Genomic DNA, 19,056 nt, shown 5'->3' with positions numbered 1-19,056 from the left:
ATAAAACTCCTTGTGAAGTCCAGGATCCCAATATACTGCTTATTAAAAGAAGTCCCAGCTTGATGAGAAGGATCCCAATATATCACAAGTTAATGCGGCTAATATTGGCTAATGTTAAAGACTCATCTGGAAGACCAGGATCCTGAATTGCACACATTGGAGTGTTTAGAGTTAAGACCAAATAAATCACAAGTTAAAGTGGATTAATATTTAGTAATATTAAATGCCTTTCTTGAACACAAGGATCCTAATTTGCACACATTGAAAAGTGTTTAATGTTAAGATCAAGATTCCAGTAAACCACCTGATAACATCTCGCTTTGAAGACCAGGATCTATATAGCACACATGTTGATGCTTGTCACTTGATCATTAGGATTTCAATAATCCTCATTTTAGAAATTTAACCCCTTCGACGCTCATGACGGAGCGGTTCCGTCATGAGCGTCGGTTGCGCTGTGCGCATGACGGAACCGCTCCGTCATGGCCCCGCCCGCGCTCAGAACCTTCAGCACCGCGCGGAAATCCGCGCCGCGCTGAAGGGGTTAAAGACATTAACAGTTACTAAGCTTGATGGCCTCAATTCCCAAAATACTATCCTGACAACCATGATGCTAAATAGCTACACTTTGTAGACCGTCTAGTGTGAAGACACTTTGAGCATTTCCTTAACAGTGTAAACAACTCCTACAGCCCTGCAACCCACTGAACTCCTTAGGGTCTAAGGCTCACCCAGTGGTGATAAACACAAAGCCAGAGATCACGGAGAACCACGAGAAGAGGGTCTCAATTAATTTGTTCGAATACCAGGGTCCCAATTACCCGCATGTTAATAAACTCCGCTTAAGCATGAGGATCCTAATAAACCATATTTTAAACATAATCCGGTTTGAAGGCCTTTCCTCCTAGTAAACCACACAATGAAAGAGGTTCAGCTTGGATTTTAAAAATGGCCAAATAATAAAATGTGCCTTGGGGAAATAGAAAACGAGAATTCTGATAACGCATTTAAAGGGATTCGGCTTGAAGACCAAGATCCCAATTGACCCTATTTTGAAAACAAAACAGCGTAAAGTTTAATATTCCCAACACAAACACATGTCAGTGGTGGCTCCACTTGGAGGCTATGGTTTGACTACCACACGTGGACGATTGTGGATCTTGAGCCCAGGTGTTTCAACAAACCACGTGTTGTGTCACTGACTTGAACCTCAAGATCTCAATGACTGACATATAGGAAGGTATTAAGTGACAAATCTAAGGACCCCACTATATGCTGTTTTGAATGTTGTACTTTAGACAGCCACTGGTGGCGATGACCCACATGTTGAGGAGCACGAGAAGCCCAGAATTGCATGAACCACATGTTGAACTGAGTGCCGGAGAAAGGGAGAGTATGTTAATGATTTGGCACCGCCTAATATATTGAGGTGCTGTTGTCCATTTCCTCACAACACCCTTTCTATCTTCTACCCATTGCATGAACTCCAGGAGGGAAGCTCATCGGAGGATCATGGCTTGTACCATTTCTGAAGCATGGTCTTCTTCGCTGGAAACAGTAAGAAGGTTACTGAAGAAGAAATTTCATGAACTCTCCTGAGACTTCACATGCAGAGAGCTTCCAAGATGCTTGGAGATATATTTTGAACAGACCAGAGAACCCATCCTGCGTGGGCAATGTGGGCCCCTCATGCCTATCCAAATGAGAGTTAGACACCCAGCACATGATAGGCCTTCGAAACAAGGCCAACAAGAATTTTGTCCCATCATGTCCGTTGAAGTATTCTGTCTTCTCAAAATATTCTCTGGGGCCTTCTCTTCTCACTTGCATTTAAAATAAAGTTTCCATCTCTATCTTTCAAACATTGTCTCAGTTATTTGGCGCTTGGTGCCGGATTATGGAGTTGCATTAGAGTGTTAGCAGTGTAGTTCTGGAAGAGTGGCTGCAGAAACATCCCGACTGTGCCAAAAACACAAACAAAGATAAAAATCCACAGGAAGAGGCGGTCAATCACCATGGCAACGTACTTCCAGTCCTCGCTTACCTGCAAAGGGTGTTGGGGTAGAGAAATGTTCAAAGTTAGTGAATGGAGCAGCATTTACAACATCTCATGAGTAAAAGAACAATCACTTAATATGTGGAGAACATGGGCAGTCTAACACTAAGACACAAGGAGCTCTCCAGGTGTGTAAGCGTACTAGTAGTTTTTGTGATTATAGCAAGGCCTGCTTAAGCAAACCTGCCAAATATCAACTATATTATTAGCTTCCAAAATGCATAGTTATTTTAACACTCTCATAAAAACCATCACTTTTAGAGCATTTGATATTTTGTGCTGAAACTTTTAACCATCCATTGTTATTGGCCTTTCGTTTTAAGCTGCTCATTTTTAGTCATTTTGGTATGTTCGCTCTTTCTTTCTTTAGTTTTTTTTCTTTTCCGTTGCGGCAAAGCAATATGTGAGGACTTGGCATCACAGTGCAGACATCCTCCATTTAGCCCCTTTTAGTAGGTTGGTCTATACACACAACTCTGGTCTCCTTCCACCCAGAACCCCTAATTCTGAAAGTGAAGTGATTATGAATTTACAGTTCTAACCATTCGCTACCATCACTCTTTTCATCCGGGAGCCCATATCCTAAAGCCATTGAACTATTTCTCTTCACTTTCTCTTTTTGTTTTTTCTTTTTACCACAAATAGTAATAACAGGAGTGTAATGAGTGGGAGGAGACTACCACTACATCTGTTCCCGAAGAGTAATAAGGCTATTTTCCTATGCAGTAGGACTAGCTCAGAGCATTCAAACAATGGCTTTTTATTTGCCACATCTTTACCACCTGTGGACAGTGGCAGCCCGCTATGTCATCCTTACCGACTGTAAACACTGACAGCAGCACTCATCCCTTAATGACTGTAAACATTGTTCTTCCTTCCTATCCGCTGTGTAAACCTTGCTGTAAACCCAGTCTTCCTTAGCTAATATAAACACTCAAAGCTCCTCGCCCTCCTTAGTGCCTGTCAACGACATCACTCTCCAACTTCGCTAATTATTGTAAACAGTGACAGCACTACACATCATCACTAGTGAGCACAAAAACAAAATGACAGCACTTCCCATTATTGCGAGTGACTGTAAACAATGACCGCAATCTCCAACATCTCTAACCAGTGTAAGCAGTGACACCACTCCACACAATCTCAAGTGACTGACCATCATGTCTAGTGACTGTAAGCAATGACAGCAACCACAACACCGCCAATGAATGTAAACAATAACAGCTCTGCCCATCACGCCTAGTGACTGTAAACAATCACGGCATCCACAACATCTCCAATTAATGTAAACAATGACAGTTCTGCCCATCATTTCTAGTGACTGTAAACAATGACCACATCCACAACATCCCCAATTAACGTAAACAATGACAGCAACCACACCACCACCAATTAATGTAAACAATGACAGTTCTGCCCATCATATCTAGTGACTGTAAACAATGACAGCAAACACAACATCTCCAAATAATGTAAACAATGACAGCTCTGCCCATCATGCCTAGTGACTATAAACAATGACAGCATCCACATCTCCAAGTAATGTAAACAATGACAGCCCTGCCCATCACGCCTAGTGACTGTAAAAAATGACAGCTCTGCCCATCATATCTAGTGACTGTAAATAGTGACAGCGTTCACATCTCCAATTAATGTAAACAATGACAGCTCTGCCCATCATGCCTAGTGACTGTAAACAATGACGGCACCCACAACATCTCCATTTAACCTCTTCAATGCCCATGACGAGCTGGTCTCGTCATGGGCCGCGGTTGCGCTGTGCCCATGACGAGACCAGCTCGTCATAAACCCCGCCCGCTAATGAAACGGCCGGCACAGGGCGGGGAAAGGGGCGGGCACTGAAGGGGTTAATGTAAACAATGACAGCTCTGCCCATCATGCCGAGTGACTGTAAACAATAACCACATCCACAACATCTCCAATTAATGTAAACAATGACAGCTCTGCCCATCATGCCTAGTGACTGTAAACAATAACCGCTCTGCCCATCACGCCTAGTGACTATAAACAATGACCACATCCACAACATCTCCAATTAATGTAAACAATGACTACGTCCACAACATCTCCAATTAATGTAAACAATGACAGCTCTGCCCATCATGCCTTGTGACTATAAACAAGGACAGCACTCCCCATCTTCTCTAAAGACCATTAATAATGACTGTGCTCCCCTTCCTCTTAGCAGGTTTGAACCCTGCCATTTCCCTTGTTCAGTAGGAGACAGTGGGTCGGAAGGTCCTTATGCCACAAGACCTTATGGACACGGTTGTCTGCATAATGATAAGTCTCTAGTTCGTTGTCGGGCCTCTATTGGTGTATTGACTTTACGCGTAAGACTCTCGCGAAGATCACATATTTACTTTTTTCGTGGCTAAAAAAATATTCGCCTCTATGCAGAGTGAAACATTTTAGGTTTTACAGCAAACAGAACTTTCTACATCCTCTTTATGCCAAGCCCAGGAAAGGTGATACAGTGCAAAACATTTGCTGGCAGTGCAGTCTCTTCTGAGTCAAAGAGGCCTCCATGCTTTGTCAGGCCAGAGAGCAGTAAGAGAAAAATGTAAGTTTTTGATTACATCAGATCTCTTATGCCTACATTCTCTCCTGTTGCTAACATCCTCCCACCAGAACCTCTTCCTCTTCAGCTTGATTGTTGTAAAGAGTGGTTACATTTTATGGTATTGAAGAGTTGGAAGCTACACAGCAATGTGAAGTATGGGCTTGCCCAGGTACCACAAGCCTTCAGTTGCTGCATGCGGCAAAGCTGCAATGAGATTTGGTTTAGAACTTTCAGAAGCAGATTGCAGGCCCGCCAGAGGAGGCAGGCATGAGTGGCTATTCGGTGTGTGCCTGGAGCTAAGAGTATCACAGTCATCATTAACTAACATATGATCCCATTCTGTGTTCTAGTCACTCTGGGCCGTGCGGCTGTTACTACTCCCAGAAAGACAAGCTTTCACCTCCTAACATTCTGCCTCATGTCCTTAGAGCGGAAAAATATCTTAGGTTGTTTCTTTAATAACTATGCAATATTTGACTTTTGTTAAGAACCATGGGGCATATTATTAAGAATGGCGTTAAAAATTATCGCCGGTTTAGCAGCAGAAAACTGCCGCTAAAGCGATGATAATGGGCTTGATAATATGCCCTGGAGAATTCCAATAGAAGTCCATGTTCTGGTGTGAACATGGGCTTCTATTGGAATTCTCCAGGGCATATTATCAAGCCCATTATCGCCGCTTTAGCGGCAGTTTTCTGCCGCTAAACCAGAGATAATTTTTAACGCCGTCCTTGATAATATGCCCCCCATTGTTTTATCAGGCAATAACCTGCTTGTATCTGGCTCTGCTAAGAGTGCCACAACAGCTACTGTCGCGTTCTCCAATGAGAGTCATATGGCTGTGCCCCATTGAAAGGATACCCTGTCCCAGAGCACTCTTCCCCCCCCCCCTAAAAGATATTTGAGACTCTCTTTCTTCCAAATAAATCATTTATTTTAATGTAAGTGCTGATCATTTTTAAAGCAAAAACTTTTTGGGGGCACTCAACTCAATTTATAACATTTCTGGAGAGACTGTGATGTTTTCAAGAGACTTTGGGCCTGATATAAGTCCTGGAGCACAGCCTGTTGTTCTGCGATAGAGTATACATACTGCCAAGATATAAATCAGGCCTTTTGTTCTCACAGCATGGCCAGAGTCTCCACCACTAGCCTCATCTCCATCCTGTGATTCAACAAAAAAGGTAACCTTGCAGTGACATAGTTCAGGTACCAAGAGCTCCTCTGCTTCCTGGTCCCAGCAGACACTGGCACAGCAGCAGACTCCTCATCCAATCCCCGTTCTGCTCTCGTACTGCATGAAAAGAGCGTGGGGATTGGCCTTAGCGGGCTGCCTTCACACTCCTCTCAGGACTGGGAGTCTGTGCTGTTTCTACAACCCAGCTGTACAATACAGCCAGGTTAGAGAAACCTAACTGCGCATGTCTGTTTGGCAAGACTAAGTTGGCCAGCCAAACAGACATGCACAGTAAGTAGTGCACATCACTCCATCCCCTCCCATGGCCCCGCTCCACACACGCTGGCTCAGCCAGCAGCAGAAAAATAAAACAATATAGTTTTATTTTTCAGCTGCTGGCTGAGCTAGTGGGCAAAGCTCCTTCGCCATTGCAGAGGAGCCGCCACTGTTTTTATATATGGGATTTATTGCTGGTAAAACAGCCTGTATCGAACCTCCTAAATTCCGCTTGAAAGGGAATTGAGGCATGGGTTGGTGGAGTGACTTTTTTACTGGCTCACAGTGTTCAAACAGGGGTGCTGTAATTGCAAATAAAATCTCTTGGTTCTATAAAATGGAACCTTTGCCACTAGGCTCCATTTGCTCTGTGGATTATGTAGGTGATGTTCTCTACCTCACCCCTCACATCTCTCGGCACTGATATAATGGCTGCTAATCTGCCACCTTCCAACCGCCCTTCCGACTTACACTTTGGTCATCGTCTTCACTCTTCATGTGGTCAGCGATGAAGCGCACCCCTTCTACTGCTTCCTCCAGTCCACAAAAGCACTGTCGTCCTTGACGAGCTTCTCTTTCCCGGAAGCCATTCACACTTTCCAGCACATCTGCAAACTTGCCGCCATACTTCTTCATGGTGGCTGGGTTGACGAAGCAGGTGCAGGACTTGGCGCCGTCTCGGGCAAAGAAGCTGCCACTTGCCCTTTCCTGGGTATGCCGGCGTTGACGCAACCGCTGTCGGGCGCAGTTCTGCCTTGGCTGCTTCATGAACAGCAAAGTTGGCAGCTTATCCAGGAAGACCACTTTGACCCATGGCGGCATAGTGTGCGTGGTGGGTGAGCGGTGATGTACATTGAGGACACATACACTGGTGACAATGGAGAAGGTTACAAGGACCATGGTGAACATAAGGTATTTACCAACCAGTGGGACATCTAGGGATGTAGGCGGCACGATCTTGGAGATCAGCAGAAGGAAGACAGTCAGTGCTAGAAGGACGGAGATGCAGAGAGTCATTTTTTCCCCACAATCTGATGGCAGATAGAAGACCAGTATAGCTAGTGAGGTGATGAGGATGCAGGGAATAATGAGGTTTATTGTGTAAAAGAGGGGCTTCCGTCGGATGATGAAGTCGTAGGTGATGTCCACGTAGGTTGAGTCGTCTGGGTTTTCATTGCGCCTGCCGGGCAGGGCAATGATGTCCCACTCACCACTGGGAGTGAAGTCATCCAGACTAGCGACATCACTCTTCAACACCAGGTCAATCTCAGTGCGGTCATAAGTCCATGAGCGGAATTTCATGGTGCAGTTTTGTTGGTCGAAGGGGAAATGCTTGACCTCGATTTTGCAGGCGCTCTTGTAGATAGCGGGCGGAAGCCAAAAGATGCTGCCATCGTATGATATAACTGCATTGGAGAAGAAGGAGACTTCATACATCCCATCAGCGCTGGAGAAAGACAAAAAGAGGTGTCACAACTACATTTACAAAATGGCAAGCACAGATCAGCCAGTCACTTACTTTCCATGCAGCAAGTGCCCTATTGCATCAAAACATGTCTGTACCCTTCAGCAATGAGATTAGTAATTGTGCCCACCCCTGTAGGGCACAAGCACAGTGTCGCTTGCGAGGTCCCACTCCTTTGCATAATTCCTGTTTGTATTTCAAGTTTCAAAGTTAATGGGCTGGGTGTTTGTTGCCTTCAATCCAAAATCTAAATTTCTCCCACAGCATGCATTAGGTTCAGGCTTTGTTAATAATTCTTCCACAAACCTGGGAAAATATTTCATTTTTGGCATGTAGAATTACTGTCAGGGAGGCAGAAGAGAACTACTGTGACCAAGGCTATGTTGTTCTCAATTTAATGTTGAATTGCAATGTGCTCAAATTAGTATAATCTCCTCATACAGGGAACATACATACTTGAGCCCTTATTGGAGAATAACTTACAGGTAAACGGTTTCATCTAAAACTGTAGGCCAGGAACATGCAAACCAGGCTTCCGTCAGAAGTACTCCCATTGTTTACCCACATAAACCTGTGAGGATTAACCTCTTCAAACCAATTTTCAATCTACGCAATTAAATGGCTGCTGGTATGTGTGGTTGACAATGTATCACATTACAGTTCTGACCAGATGTGGTATTTAGATAAAGGCAGCCAGGACAATGGCCGACAGAGGTCTGGTTGTAAATTACTCTGGTTCCTTTCTCCAGTGAGTTCTGTGAGGTCCTTGGAAGGTTTTATTTTAATAAACTGGCACCCCTTCCCCATCTTCCTTTCTGACCCTCCACCTTGCCCTCTGCTTTACCTTCTGGACTTCTAAATTCATTCCTCTCCTGAACATCAGAAGTTCGACCAGTGGGTTCCCAAGGGGTGTAGTCTTCTAAGTCCTAGGTTGGAGCAATGCTCTTGTATTATTTGTTGAACATAGTCAATAATATCCCTAATGAATTATTTAAATAATGTAAAGGAAAATATTAAAATCAAATGTGATTTGAGATAAGGTCTAAGCCTGAATCCGTGCTTAAAGGAACGGTCTACATTTGTAACGCCCTGAACGTCTCAGGATCGTTTAACAGACACGACAATGAGGACGCAACCACTTGTGAAGGGTTAGTTCTTTTAATGAAGGCAAATAAAATACAAAGAACAAACAAAAGTTATAGTCACTGGAATCCTCCAGGCTAAGTACGTTACCAGCCCACAGCACGGATGGTCCTAACCGTCCTCTGCATATACGCCGATCCCGGCGTATGCCAACAGAGGGCAGAAATGAAATGGCCGACAATGCCAATCGGTAGGCTGTGAGGGGCACGAAGAGTGTTGGGGAGAATCGAGGAGTCAGGGAAACACCCAGCCGGGGTCTCTACCTGAAGGGAGCAGCCGCTCAACCTCTTCCTCAGACTGCACCGGGACGCGGAGTCACCTCCTGGTGATGCGTCACCGATACCCCAATCACAATCAAGAAGACTGAACCGAGAGCAGCCGCTCGATCGATCCTGTGGACTTCCGAGTCTGTAACGCGGCAAACACCTCCTGGTGTGCGTTACAGCTGGCAGTCCCTGTGTCTCTGGTCGGGCTGGGAGTTACGACTCCAACCAGCAAAAGCGCCACTGCGCTTGGACTCAGCCGAGTCAAAAAGCGAAGCTCAATGGTTGACCGGTAGAGCTTCCGGGTCCTTCACAGGTGACGATGGGGCAAGACACGGCCCAGGGAGTAACGACTCGACCTACCTCCGTTCTTGCCTTGCTGGAGCACCACTCCGGAACACTGCTCTTCACGAAGCAGGTACGTCGGTGTAAACACAATATCCGACAGCCTTGTACCTCCCGGTTCCTCCCTTTATAGGGCGTGTTTCCCTTGAGTTATGTAACAGCTCTCCTGTTTACATAAGGGCGTGTTTCCCTTGAGTTATGTAACAGCTCTCCTGTTTACATAAGGGCGTGTTTCCCTTGAGTTATGTAACAGCTCTCCTGTTTACTTAAGGGCGTGTTTCCCTTGAGTTATGTAACAGCTCTCCTGTTTACATAAGGGCGTGTTTCCCTTGTATGACAGGAATTCTTGACAACATTAGTATTTTAGGTCCAAGAGGAGATGTATCGGGGTTTCTATAGGGCCAGTCTGCAAATGTAACGCGGTCGTAGATATAAAGTCTAACTACCCTGCATTTGTAGGCAGCGTTCTAAACATGTGACAGTTTCTCAGACCAGGAATCATCCCAGGCACCCCTCACAGCACCTACTTGTTGTAGAGCACCACGTCAGGGAGCCAGATGTGCTTGGACGGAAGTCTGACTTTCTTCATTTGATCGAACTCTTCTGGTTTCCAGGTCAAGCGATAGTCTTCCCATTCCTGCACCAGACATACAACAGTCAGAAATTGTAGAAATGGTAATAGAGGAATGACAAGGAAGGATGCAGAATTGTTAAGGGTGAGGAGAAACTAGTGTCAAATGGGAAAACCTGGGAAGGGAGAGAAGAAATGGGTCTCCAAGAGGGAAAATTTTGTTGCAGAAAGAGAAATCAGATAGGAGAAGAGAAATGGACCTCAAACAGAAACTGGGACAGGGTGGGAGAAGAGAAAGGGAGGTCAGAGAGCTGAACCAGTTAGCAGTGGAGAAGGTGAACTGGGATGTGGCAGATGAAACAGTGATAGAGACAGAAATGGTGATCTAAAAGAGGAACAGTGGAGGGAATAGGAGAAAGTGAACCAGAGGCGGCAAAGTGTGATGTGTGAGAAGAAACTGGGATGGGCAGGTACAAACCAAGGTCTTATGTAACAGTGCATTTTCCTTTAGACCCAGAATGAGAAAAACACTTTGGCACATCAGGCCTTGAGATCTTGACATTGACTGTGGGATGGAGGAGAGTAAAACTGTGCTTGAAAAGAAAGCAGTCTAATGTAGCTGTGATAGTGGAACGATAGAACAGAGAAGAGAAACTGTGATAGCAGGAGATGATGATTTGAAGAGGAATAGATGCACATTTGAACTCACCTGAGTCAACCAGACATTAGTTGTCATTATCTGCTCCCTCTCATGCTGAAAAAAGAAGATAACACTAAGGTCAGTGGATGGGTGGACATCTGGTCTGTAGGCTTCAAAGTCCTAACTTTATATTTTTATGGTCTGGCTTGAAAGCACTGCCGTTGCCAGACAATTATATGAGCCTCACTAGAGAGGGGCTTTGACTCTACCCAAATGTTGGGACCCAGGAGTGCATATGTTGATTGGACAGAAGTTGTGTGCTCCACAAAATAATGCCCTCCATGCAGCTGTAATAATTGTGTTTATCCATCTGCCTAAGCATGAACTATCAGGAGCACACACAACATTGGAATGCTACTAAAGACACTTAGATAAATTATGTTGTTTTTCTCTTTCAGCAGAACACATGTGAGGAGGGAGATCATTAACATATGTGGATTTTTAGGTCCACATGCAGGCAGGAGTACGATTGGGGTAGATGCACAAGAGCCAGCACCCGAGCAAAACTCCCGGTAAGGTGCGGGCGCTCGACTCCTACTAGCCTATGGAGCAACTCTCCATTCATGTTTAAGCAGTATCCTGGAGCGGCAAAATATCTAACTAGCTATAGCAGTTAGACTGCAGGGTACATTGAGACCGTGCACGCCCGGATACACATTGAGGGTAGTATCCCTCAACTCACTTTCACTTACACTTCACTTATTTAAACGATTTGCTTTGTCCTGAGGAAGCGCCACGGATCCGGTTGGACCACAGGGGCGCAAAACATGTCGACCTCGTTTTAGTTACCTAGGGCCCATTTAGCCTACATAGGTAACGCCTGACCTACGGGTTTTTTAACCTGCCAAGGGTGCCCTTCCTCATTAAAAGTGCTCTTTGGGCAACCCTAGACAGTTTTAGACTCACTCTGCACGCACCACTGCACCATTTTTTTAGGACCCACACCACACACCCACATGCACCATACGGCGTTTTGTCTCAAAAGATCTCTGCTAAAGTGACCCTTCGGGGGACCCGTAGGGCATTGCAGCGCTGGCCCAACGAGGAGCAAAACGCCCGATGATGAAGCGTGACATCCTTCGGGTTGTGTGAGGGCATCAAGAGACTAGACTTGCTCTTCCCTTCCACACGTGGGCCACATTAAGCCTAGGATCTTTTGTACTTTCTACTTTCCTCTCTTGAGTTAGTGGGTGACTACCTGCACCCCTTATGTGGAACAGTGCCCCCTGGTTTGATTAATACGGTTGACGTGAGGAGCACGGGCACTGGACCTGAACTGGCTCCTGGTCCCCCTCTCTTTGTACAGATACGATTTTTAGGTCTACCATGACAGTGCAAGGATCGCCTGACCTTTTAGTTAACCTTCACCAGTATTATTCTACAGTTCTTTGCTTCCACACAAATACATATTCATTCCTGTGCTATTTACTTGTAATGCTTCACATTAACATTCATCATTCCTTTAAAGTCAGACCTCATGGTATTTGCAATGCTTGTTTAGAATAGAGGAAAAAGTGACTCTGGAATTGACTGTGTTGTATAGATATTGATGCCCCCGAATTAGATAATGGCAAGGAGGCCATTGACAGAACCCACTTGCTATGCAATACCATGCTTACTCGAGCTGAGCAGTCAATCATTAGGCACTTTTCAACTCTGATCAACAGGAGAGGCTGCATTTGTATGACTGATCGCTCCGTGCAAAAGTAATGTTCGCTCATCTCTCTGCTGGCGCTGTTATAGAATTTCTAAAAAAGGTGATGGAAACAGTCAGAAGCAAACACAAGGAGATGATGGCCGAAGTGCTGAAACTTTTCAGACACTCACCCCCAGTCACAGATCTGGACTGAATCCATCATCGTTCTTAAGCTCACTTTGCCACCCCAGGTCAGACACAGCTATATGCAAATCAGTCTTGACCCTGTGCCTCATGGGAACAGTCCAGCCTGAATTGCTAAGCCATGTCTTCCCTGGACCAGAAACAAGCATCCTGGGACCGGTTTCGGGCTAACGGCCCTCATCAGCCAGGCTAGCTTGAATCCAGTGGCAAAGTGAGCAAGGGACCCACATCTGGGCATACTTTGCCAACTAAGGGCAAACAAAGCAAACACAAGGAGATGATGGACAGAATGCTGAAACTTTTCAGACACTCACCCCCAGTCACAGATCTGGGTTGAATCATCATCGTTCTTTAGCTCACTTTGCCACCCCAGATCAGATACAGCTATATGCAAATCAGTCTTGACAGTGAGAAGCCACCCAAATGTAGAGCTTTATTTATTTAACTTGTGGGATTCTTGGTGGTCTGGGGACCACAGAACCTTTTGGGGGGGTGCTAAGGGGTGAGGGGAGTATATTTGCCTTCTCCCAATGGATCCATTTATGTCTAGTGCCCTATACAAAAGCCAGTTGAAACTGATATTGGCATGTTGAACAACTTGTTACTTTTACCTCACTGGCGTGTAGACACTTTCTTTCGTAAATCCACCTTAGATGCTCAGATCAACACGCATTTGCAATGCAATAGGTCTCACATTTGTGAGAGTTTAAGCTATTGGCATTGTAAATGACAATGCCTTTTATTTGTGTTTTGCTAATTAACACATAAATAAAAGGCATTGTCATGTACAATGTGCTTGAAAAGAAAGCAGTCTAATGTACAATGCTGATAGCTCAAACTCTTGTAAACGCCAGACCTATTCAAATCAGCGGCTGCCCGTCTCAGGCTGCTTGGAAAGTGAAAGTGCGCATGGCACGCTGAATGTTGCAGGAAAACATGTTGTGCCTGCAGTAGGAGAAACTATTTAAAGAAAATCGTGCTTACGGACTAAAACAGACTCCCCTTGTACCAACCAAAGTAAAAGGGCCAGTCCTCATGGGAGGTTACAAATTAAGAACAGGCGTAACTAAGGAGTGATTAACAAGCCTATTATTGAATCAAAAGCCAGCATTTACAAAGGGCAATGACACAAGCCAATGAAAAATATGGACGAGGAGTGGGCGGAGCTTCAAGTCCTTACTCCAATACTGTATTCCACAGAGTAGCACAAGCGCTGCCCAGGCTCGACTTAAAAATGGGAACAGCAAAATGTAGCACCCACTGGTGACCACTTCATGAAGGAGTCTGTGGTGCCCGAGCAAGGTCCTGAGTAAGTTGCATGGGGGCTAGATATCTTCACGCGATCTGGAGGAGGGACTATTCAGACAGTGGAAGCATTAGCTAATCAGAGTGTGTGATACAACAAAAACCCGCTTAGGAAGCATTCTTATCTATTCTAGTAAGTGAATTTAGGTTGGTGGAGGAGATGAGAGTGGTTTCACCAAATCCCTGTGACCTGCATGAATTTGTGTCTTATGAGGATCCAGTCAGTAATTACTTCTGTGTCTCTGTGGTGATGTGCAGCGTACTGGGTATCGTGCATGTTTACTAAACAAATTATTCACAGTTGTAAATGATTCCTTTGCCATGTGTAGCTAGTGGTATATGTTAGCCCAGCGACTAGTATGCAGAATACTGTACAATCCAATTCTTATTAGACACATTTGATGATCCCCAAATGCATGCCAACAATATATAATTTCCTAGGAAAACTCCTATGAAGTTGTGTTTAAGCTATTAGTAAATCACATGTGCACATCAACGTTTGTCGTTTTGGTGTGGGCAGTGACGATGAGAAGAAAGTGATAGGTAATGGATACGGGGAAGGTGTGATGAGGTTGGGCACACTTTACAAATTAAAATGTAATGTCATTATTGACAGATATATATTTTAGATCAGGGTACAAACTCCTTACAAAACAGTGAAAAGATGACATCATAACTGGGAGAGTTTCCCTAACCTTTGGAGTTTTAGCATTTTTTAAGAACTAACATTTAATTGCTGATTAATTTGTTACTCCTTCTTTGTGCGAGTTGCACTTTCCCCATGAGACTTATCTCAGAATGCCACCTCTCGCTGCTGATTATGCATTTTGCTTTCCTCATCTGTGGCACCAAGTAGTATCGTAAGGATTGACAGACAGGTTGTAGGTGATCCAGGTGGGGATCATGAGTGGAGATCAGCATTTGAATAAAACTGGCTCCACTGCGTGTGCGCGTGCAATGGATGCACGCGGTGGGTTCACCAGCGGAGTGACAAAAGCAAGCCGGTCCCAGCCAGGCAAGGGGTCAGGAACACTCCAAGTACACCGTCTTATTTCGAGGAGGACCTAGTGAAATAGGCTCATGTAAAAGTCTCCTTAGCCCAATCAGTGCTTAATCTCATAGACTAGTTATGTATTGATATTCTTAACCATATATCCTGATTAATGGCTCCACCAAGCAAGAATTAATCTTGAATAGCAAGATAGATTTGGGAGCGGGGCCTGGTAGGATTAAATGCACCTTTCTCAACACGTGCTCATTGCCTAAACATAGCATCAAAATATCAGTTTATTGATCAATGCAATCTAGTTCTTCTATTATCGTCTTAAAATAGGGTGAAGAATAGCCCAACCCCATGTATTATTGCTATCCTTCCCAAGGGTTATTAATTCTTGTATGGAAACGAGCACAGGTTCAAGGGGTGAGATCTGGCAGCTATTTGGAGGGATCCTTTGAGAGTGGCCAAACAACCTGACTTAAATTGTGACCATGCAGAATGCCTTACTTCTCATTTGGTAAGAATAACCTATTTTGTACCGTTATTTTAATGGACTGTCCTCCTAAACATGGTAGTATGTTTTTAGCTGAGTTGGGGGAGTTGATTACTCACAGCATGTTGAATTACTCTTGTGTTTGAGTGACTGGGCATTTTAATCTCTAGACAAATGCCCTGGCAGAAAACGCGCCTGCCAAAGAGTTTGTTGATTCCAAGTTGTCCATTAACTTAAGTAGACATGTTTGGACCCGAACGCACATTAGGGGTCATTATCAGAAGCAAGTTTGGTCACTTGACCTTGATATTGTGGACCTATTCATTTTCCTTAGTGTCTGGTAAGATCATTTCCAGATTAGGTGGTGTATTCCGCTGGAGCCTGCTGAAACTTACTCCTCTAGCGTTCAACTCTCAAGAATAAAGTGGAAACTCTCCCGGCTAGTAGAAATAATGAAATCCCTAAAATCAGAGAATATTACGATCCCAAATTCAAATGATGTTCAGAGGGAGATTTTTGGCTCCTGACTATACAGAGCACTCGATGTCCACGTGCAGTGGAGTAATCCGCCTCTCTACCACGGAGACCCAAAGGCCGTGGTCTGCGGTGGAACTGAGCTAGGCCAAGATGGAACTGAGTCCTGCAGCACGCTTTTGAATGCGATGAGCTGGCCCTAGAGGTGTTTAGAGCAAAGCAGAAACAATATACATGTTGAATCTTCTTGGCTAAACAAGCCTTTTCTCCCAATAGGATTATTAAAGCTAAGTGTCCGAAGAAAGGTATTTTCCCAGTGGTCAACAAGTTGATTGACACGACGAGCATAGTCTCTAGGGCAGGGCTCTCCAACCTTTTCTGTACTGAGAGCTAATTAGTTTCAATGAAACGCATTGACAGCTGATAATATTATTAGTGCTGTATAATTTACATTTTTTATGTGTATAATAATTCAACCAAGCCAAAGGTATCTAATTTAATAAGCTGTGCTGCACACAGATGAGCTGCTCAGAAGGTAGCTGGAGAGCTACAGTAGCTCACAAGCTACAGTTGGAGACACCTGATCTAAGGTGACTCTTTCACAGAAGTTACGGATCAATACTTATCCATACCTGTCCTTTTTATGGTTTGGTTTACCGTGCAGCCCCCCAGGGAAGGGCTTTAGCTCCACCCACATGTTGGGAGCCAGTAGTACATGTTTTGATTGGGCAAAAGGTGTGTGCTTCCACAAAAAAGAGCTTTCCCTCTACACAGCTGTGACTTTGTTTACTTATCCTGCCGCTTGAGGTTGAACTTTGTAACAACATTGAAGTGTCTTAGATAACTAGATAATTATTATTGAGATGATTAAATTTGAGTAAATGTTATGTGTTAAGTAAGCTTAATAAATTATTTCATATATAAATAGTAACAAATCAATACTGTCATTTGGAAAACAAAATAATTTGCAAGTTTAAAATACAGGAGGCCATATAGGGTTGTGCAGCTCACTGCTGCCCCACTGTACTGTTCAGGACCATTTGCTAGACTGAAAAATGTCCCCTGCACACGGCGAAGTGGCTACTCAACACTCCCATAGTCAAGAATGGGAAAAATACACCTCCAGCTTAGGGTTAGTGATTTTAATGAAATTTCAGTTTCTTTAAAAATATCTGTCGTTGTTATGAAAATTTGAATTTCACCTAAAAACGTTCACTTAGCGGGTGCAAACGTTCTCTAGTATTCAAGATGCTTGTGAACTACAGGGGACTATTAAAGAATGTGCCGCAGGGGTGGCGCTAAACAAATTTCTTGTAGCCCCAAAACAATATATATACCACCCACTCTTGGGCAAGTCTGGTGGTTAACAAATATAACCCCACTCCTTAAATAAAAACTACCTCACCCCCAACTGCCCTCCCTTGGGCAAGAAGGAGAAATATCCAGTACCACTGGGCAAGGAGAGAGTGAGAAATAAACACACCCCTGCGCTTTACCATGGCGTGGTGGTGCTTACACTCATCACCTCCAAACTTGGGTAAAGCAGCAATGTAGGAAATATGCCCTTGGATAAAGTGTGGGGGCGGGGTTTGAAAATGATTTCATCACCTATCCTTTAACAAGGTGGTGGTGTTAAGACCAGCTGCTCTGCCACCCAGATTTCAATAGTAGAAACAGAGGCGGGGCAGCGCTGTTTGCTGCCCCCCCTCCCGCCCTCAATATTTCCCAAACTATTGAAGTTGTGACAGTTGTCCCGTACCCCAGACCCGTTTGCCATTGTGAGCTTGACACCAAGGAAGCTGCAATCTATTGTTGTTTTTTTTAGCCTGAAAACAAGTAGGATAAATCTTAGCACTCAGGGCACTATCTTTGTCTCTGCCATTAGAAGACCCTTCAAAAACAAGCATTTGCAATGTAATAGGTCTCGCATTACTGATAGTTTGAGGTATTGGTGTTGCAAATAATAATGCCACGCAGTAGCTCATACTTTCAGTAATGCGAGATCTAGTGCATTGCAAATGCTTGCGTAGTGAGCCATTAACAAGCATTGTATGTCTCAGTGCAGTACCGCAAGCTGCTCCTAGAGGTCCATAGTGAGCTTGGCCCCAGCACTGCATGTCTAGGTGCAGTACCGCATGCTGCACTATATGTCTACAAAGTTGGAGTTAATAGCATTAAAAGGCAATGTTTTTTACACAGCCATGTTACAGGGTGCAGTAACATATGTGGCCAAAAGGTGACCTATTTTGGTCACATATGGTACTGCACCTTGCAGAAGATATGGTAAATCCACCCTACCCATAATGCATTGCATGCAAGACAGTACTACGAATACATCCAAATAACTATGTCCATATATATTAGTAGCTTTGAAATGTGACAAAAGAATTATTACATTAATTTTGGATTAGGTTGTACTCTGTTTGAACCTGATGAAGGGAAATTTATAGATGGTCTCATATAAATGTGAGATTTTCTAGTGAGTGAAGTAACCACTGCCAGCCTAATTTAGGGCCAAGTGTGTGTACTGCTTGAAGCCTTTTAAAAAAAAAAGTGCCTTAAGCCTGTAATTAAAACCTATGGAGTAACAACACATGTAACAGGGGTGTCCTCATGGGAGGTTACAAGAAGAGACATGGTGGTACTAAGGAGGGACTACTACACCTTTTGACCAATAAAAAGCCACCATTAACAAAGGACAGGGACAGGAGCCAATTAAAAAGATGGGCGTAAAGTGGACGGAGCTTTATGCCAATATCCTGAATACAAGCTGTCTTGAAGCGACAGCGCAAGCGCTGCCTAGGCGCCTAAAAATCTAAGGTTGATGGGGAGTTTTGGTTGTTGAGCATGTGATAGCTGCAGCTCAAAACCTAAAATGACATAAAATTCCAGATAACAGTAAAAACTCTAACCCCGGTTATCGTGCCTACTGTCCTAAAATCTTCTTAAATCCCACTACTGCACACAATTTCCAACATCGAACAGTTCTACACAATCACGTAACCTTAACTCCTACACCTGCCTCTTATCCACATGTCCGTTCCACCCCTGGAAGTGATGGCTAGTTTGGGGAAGTTATGGAAAGACCCTAGCCTGATATGGTACAAGAACATCACATTTTAAATATCATACTACCAAAATATTGTAGCCAGAATATTGACTACCAGATATCCTAGCGGTAAGTATGTAAAGGTAAGTATAGATTTACTGTACCTTTTCCTCATATATGTATCTACACAATACATATATCAAGTCACACAGATGTGGAGTTAAGAATAGCAAATCTATTCTTTCATGATAGTTTGATAGGGCATATTGTAGCAGGATATTTTTGTGCTCAATATTCTGACATATAAAGCCTTAGCTA

General features: G+C 44.1%; 1 protein-coding gene across 1 annotated transcript in view; it reads right to left on the bottom strand.

The window, feature by feature from the left end:
* Positions 1-492: 492 nt before the first annotated feature.
* CHRNB2 (cholinergic receptor nicotinic beta 2 subunit) overlaps positions 493-19,056 on the bottom strand; it is a 188,537-nt gene continuing 169,973 nt past the window's right edge. The window contains exons 3-6 of the mRNA XM_085637827.1: positions 10,590-10,634; positions 9,837-9,946; positions 6,565-7,540; positions 493-2,044 (exon numbers count right to left, since the gene is read on the bottom strand). Of these exons, the coding sequence (XP_085493953.1) occupies positions 1,874-2,044; positions 6,565-7,540; positions 9,837-9,946; positions 10,590-10,634 (1,302 nt within the window). The 3' untranslated portion in view covers positions 493-1,873. The remainder of the gene's footprint in view (positions 2,045-6,564; positions 7,541-9,836; positions 9,947-10,589; positions 10,635-19,056) is intronic.

Source organism: Triturus cristatus, chromosome 12 (genome assembly GCF_964204655.1).
Source record: "Triturus cristatus chromosome 12, aTriCri1.1, whole genome shotgun sequence".
In the NCBI taxonomy this organism is placed as follows: Eukaryota; Metazoa; Chordata; class Amphibia; order Caudata; family Salamandridae; genus Triturus; species Triturus cristatus.
Note: the sequence above shows the minus strand (reverse complement) of the source record. Positions and strands in the feature narration are given on the sequence as shown.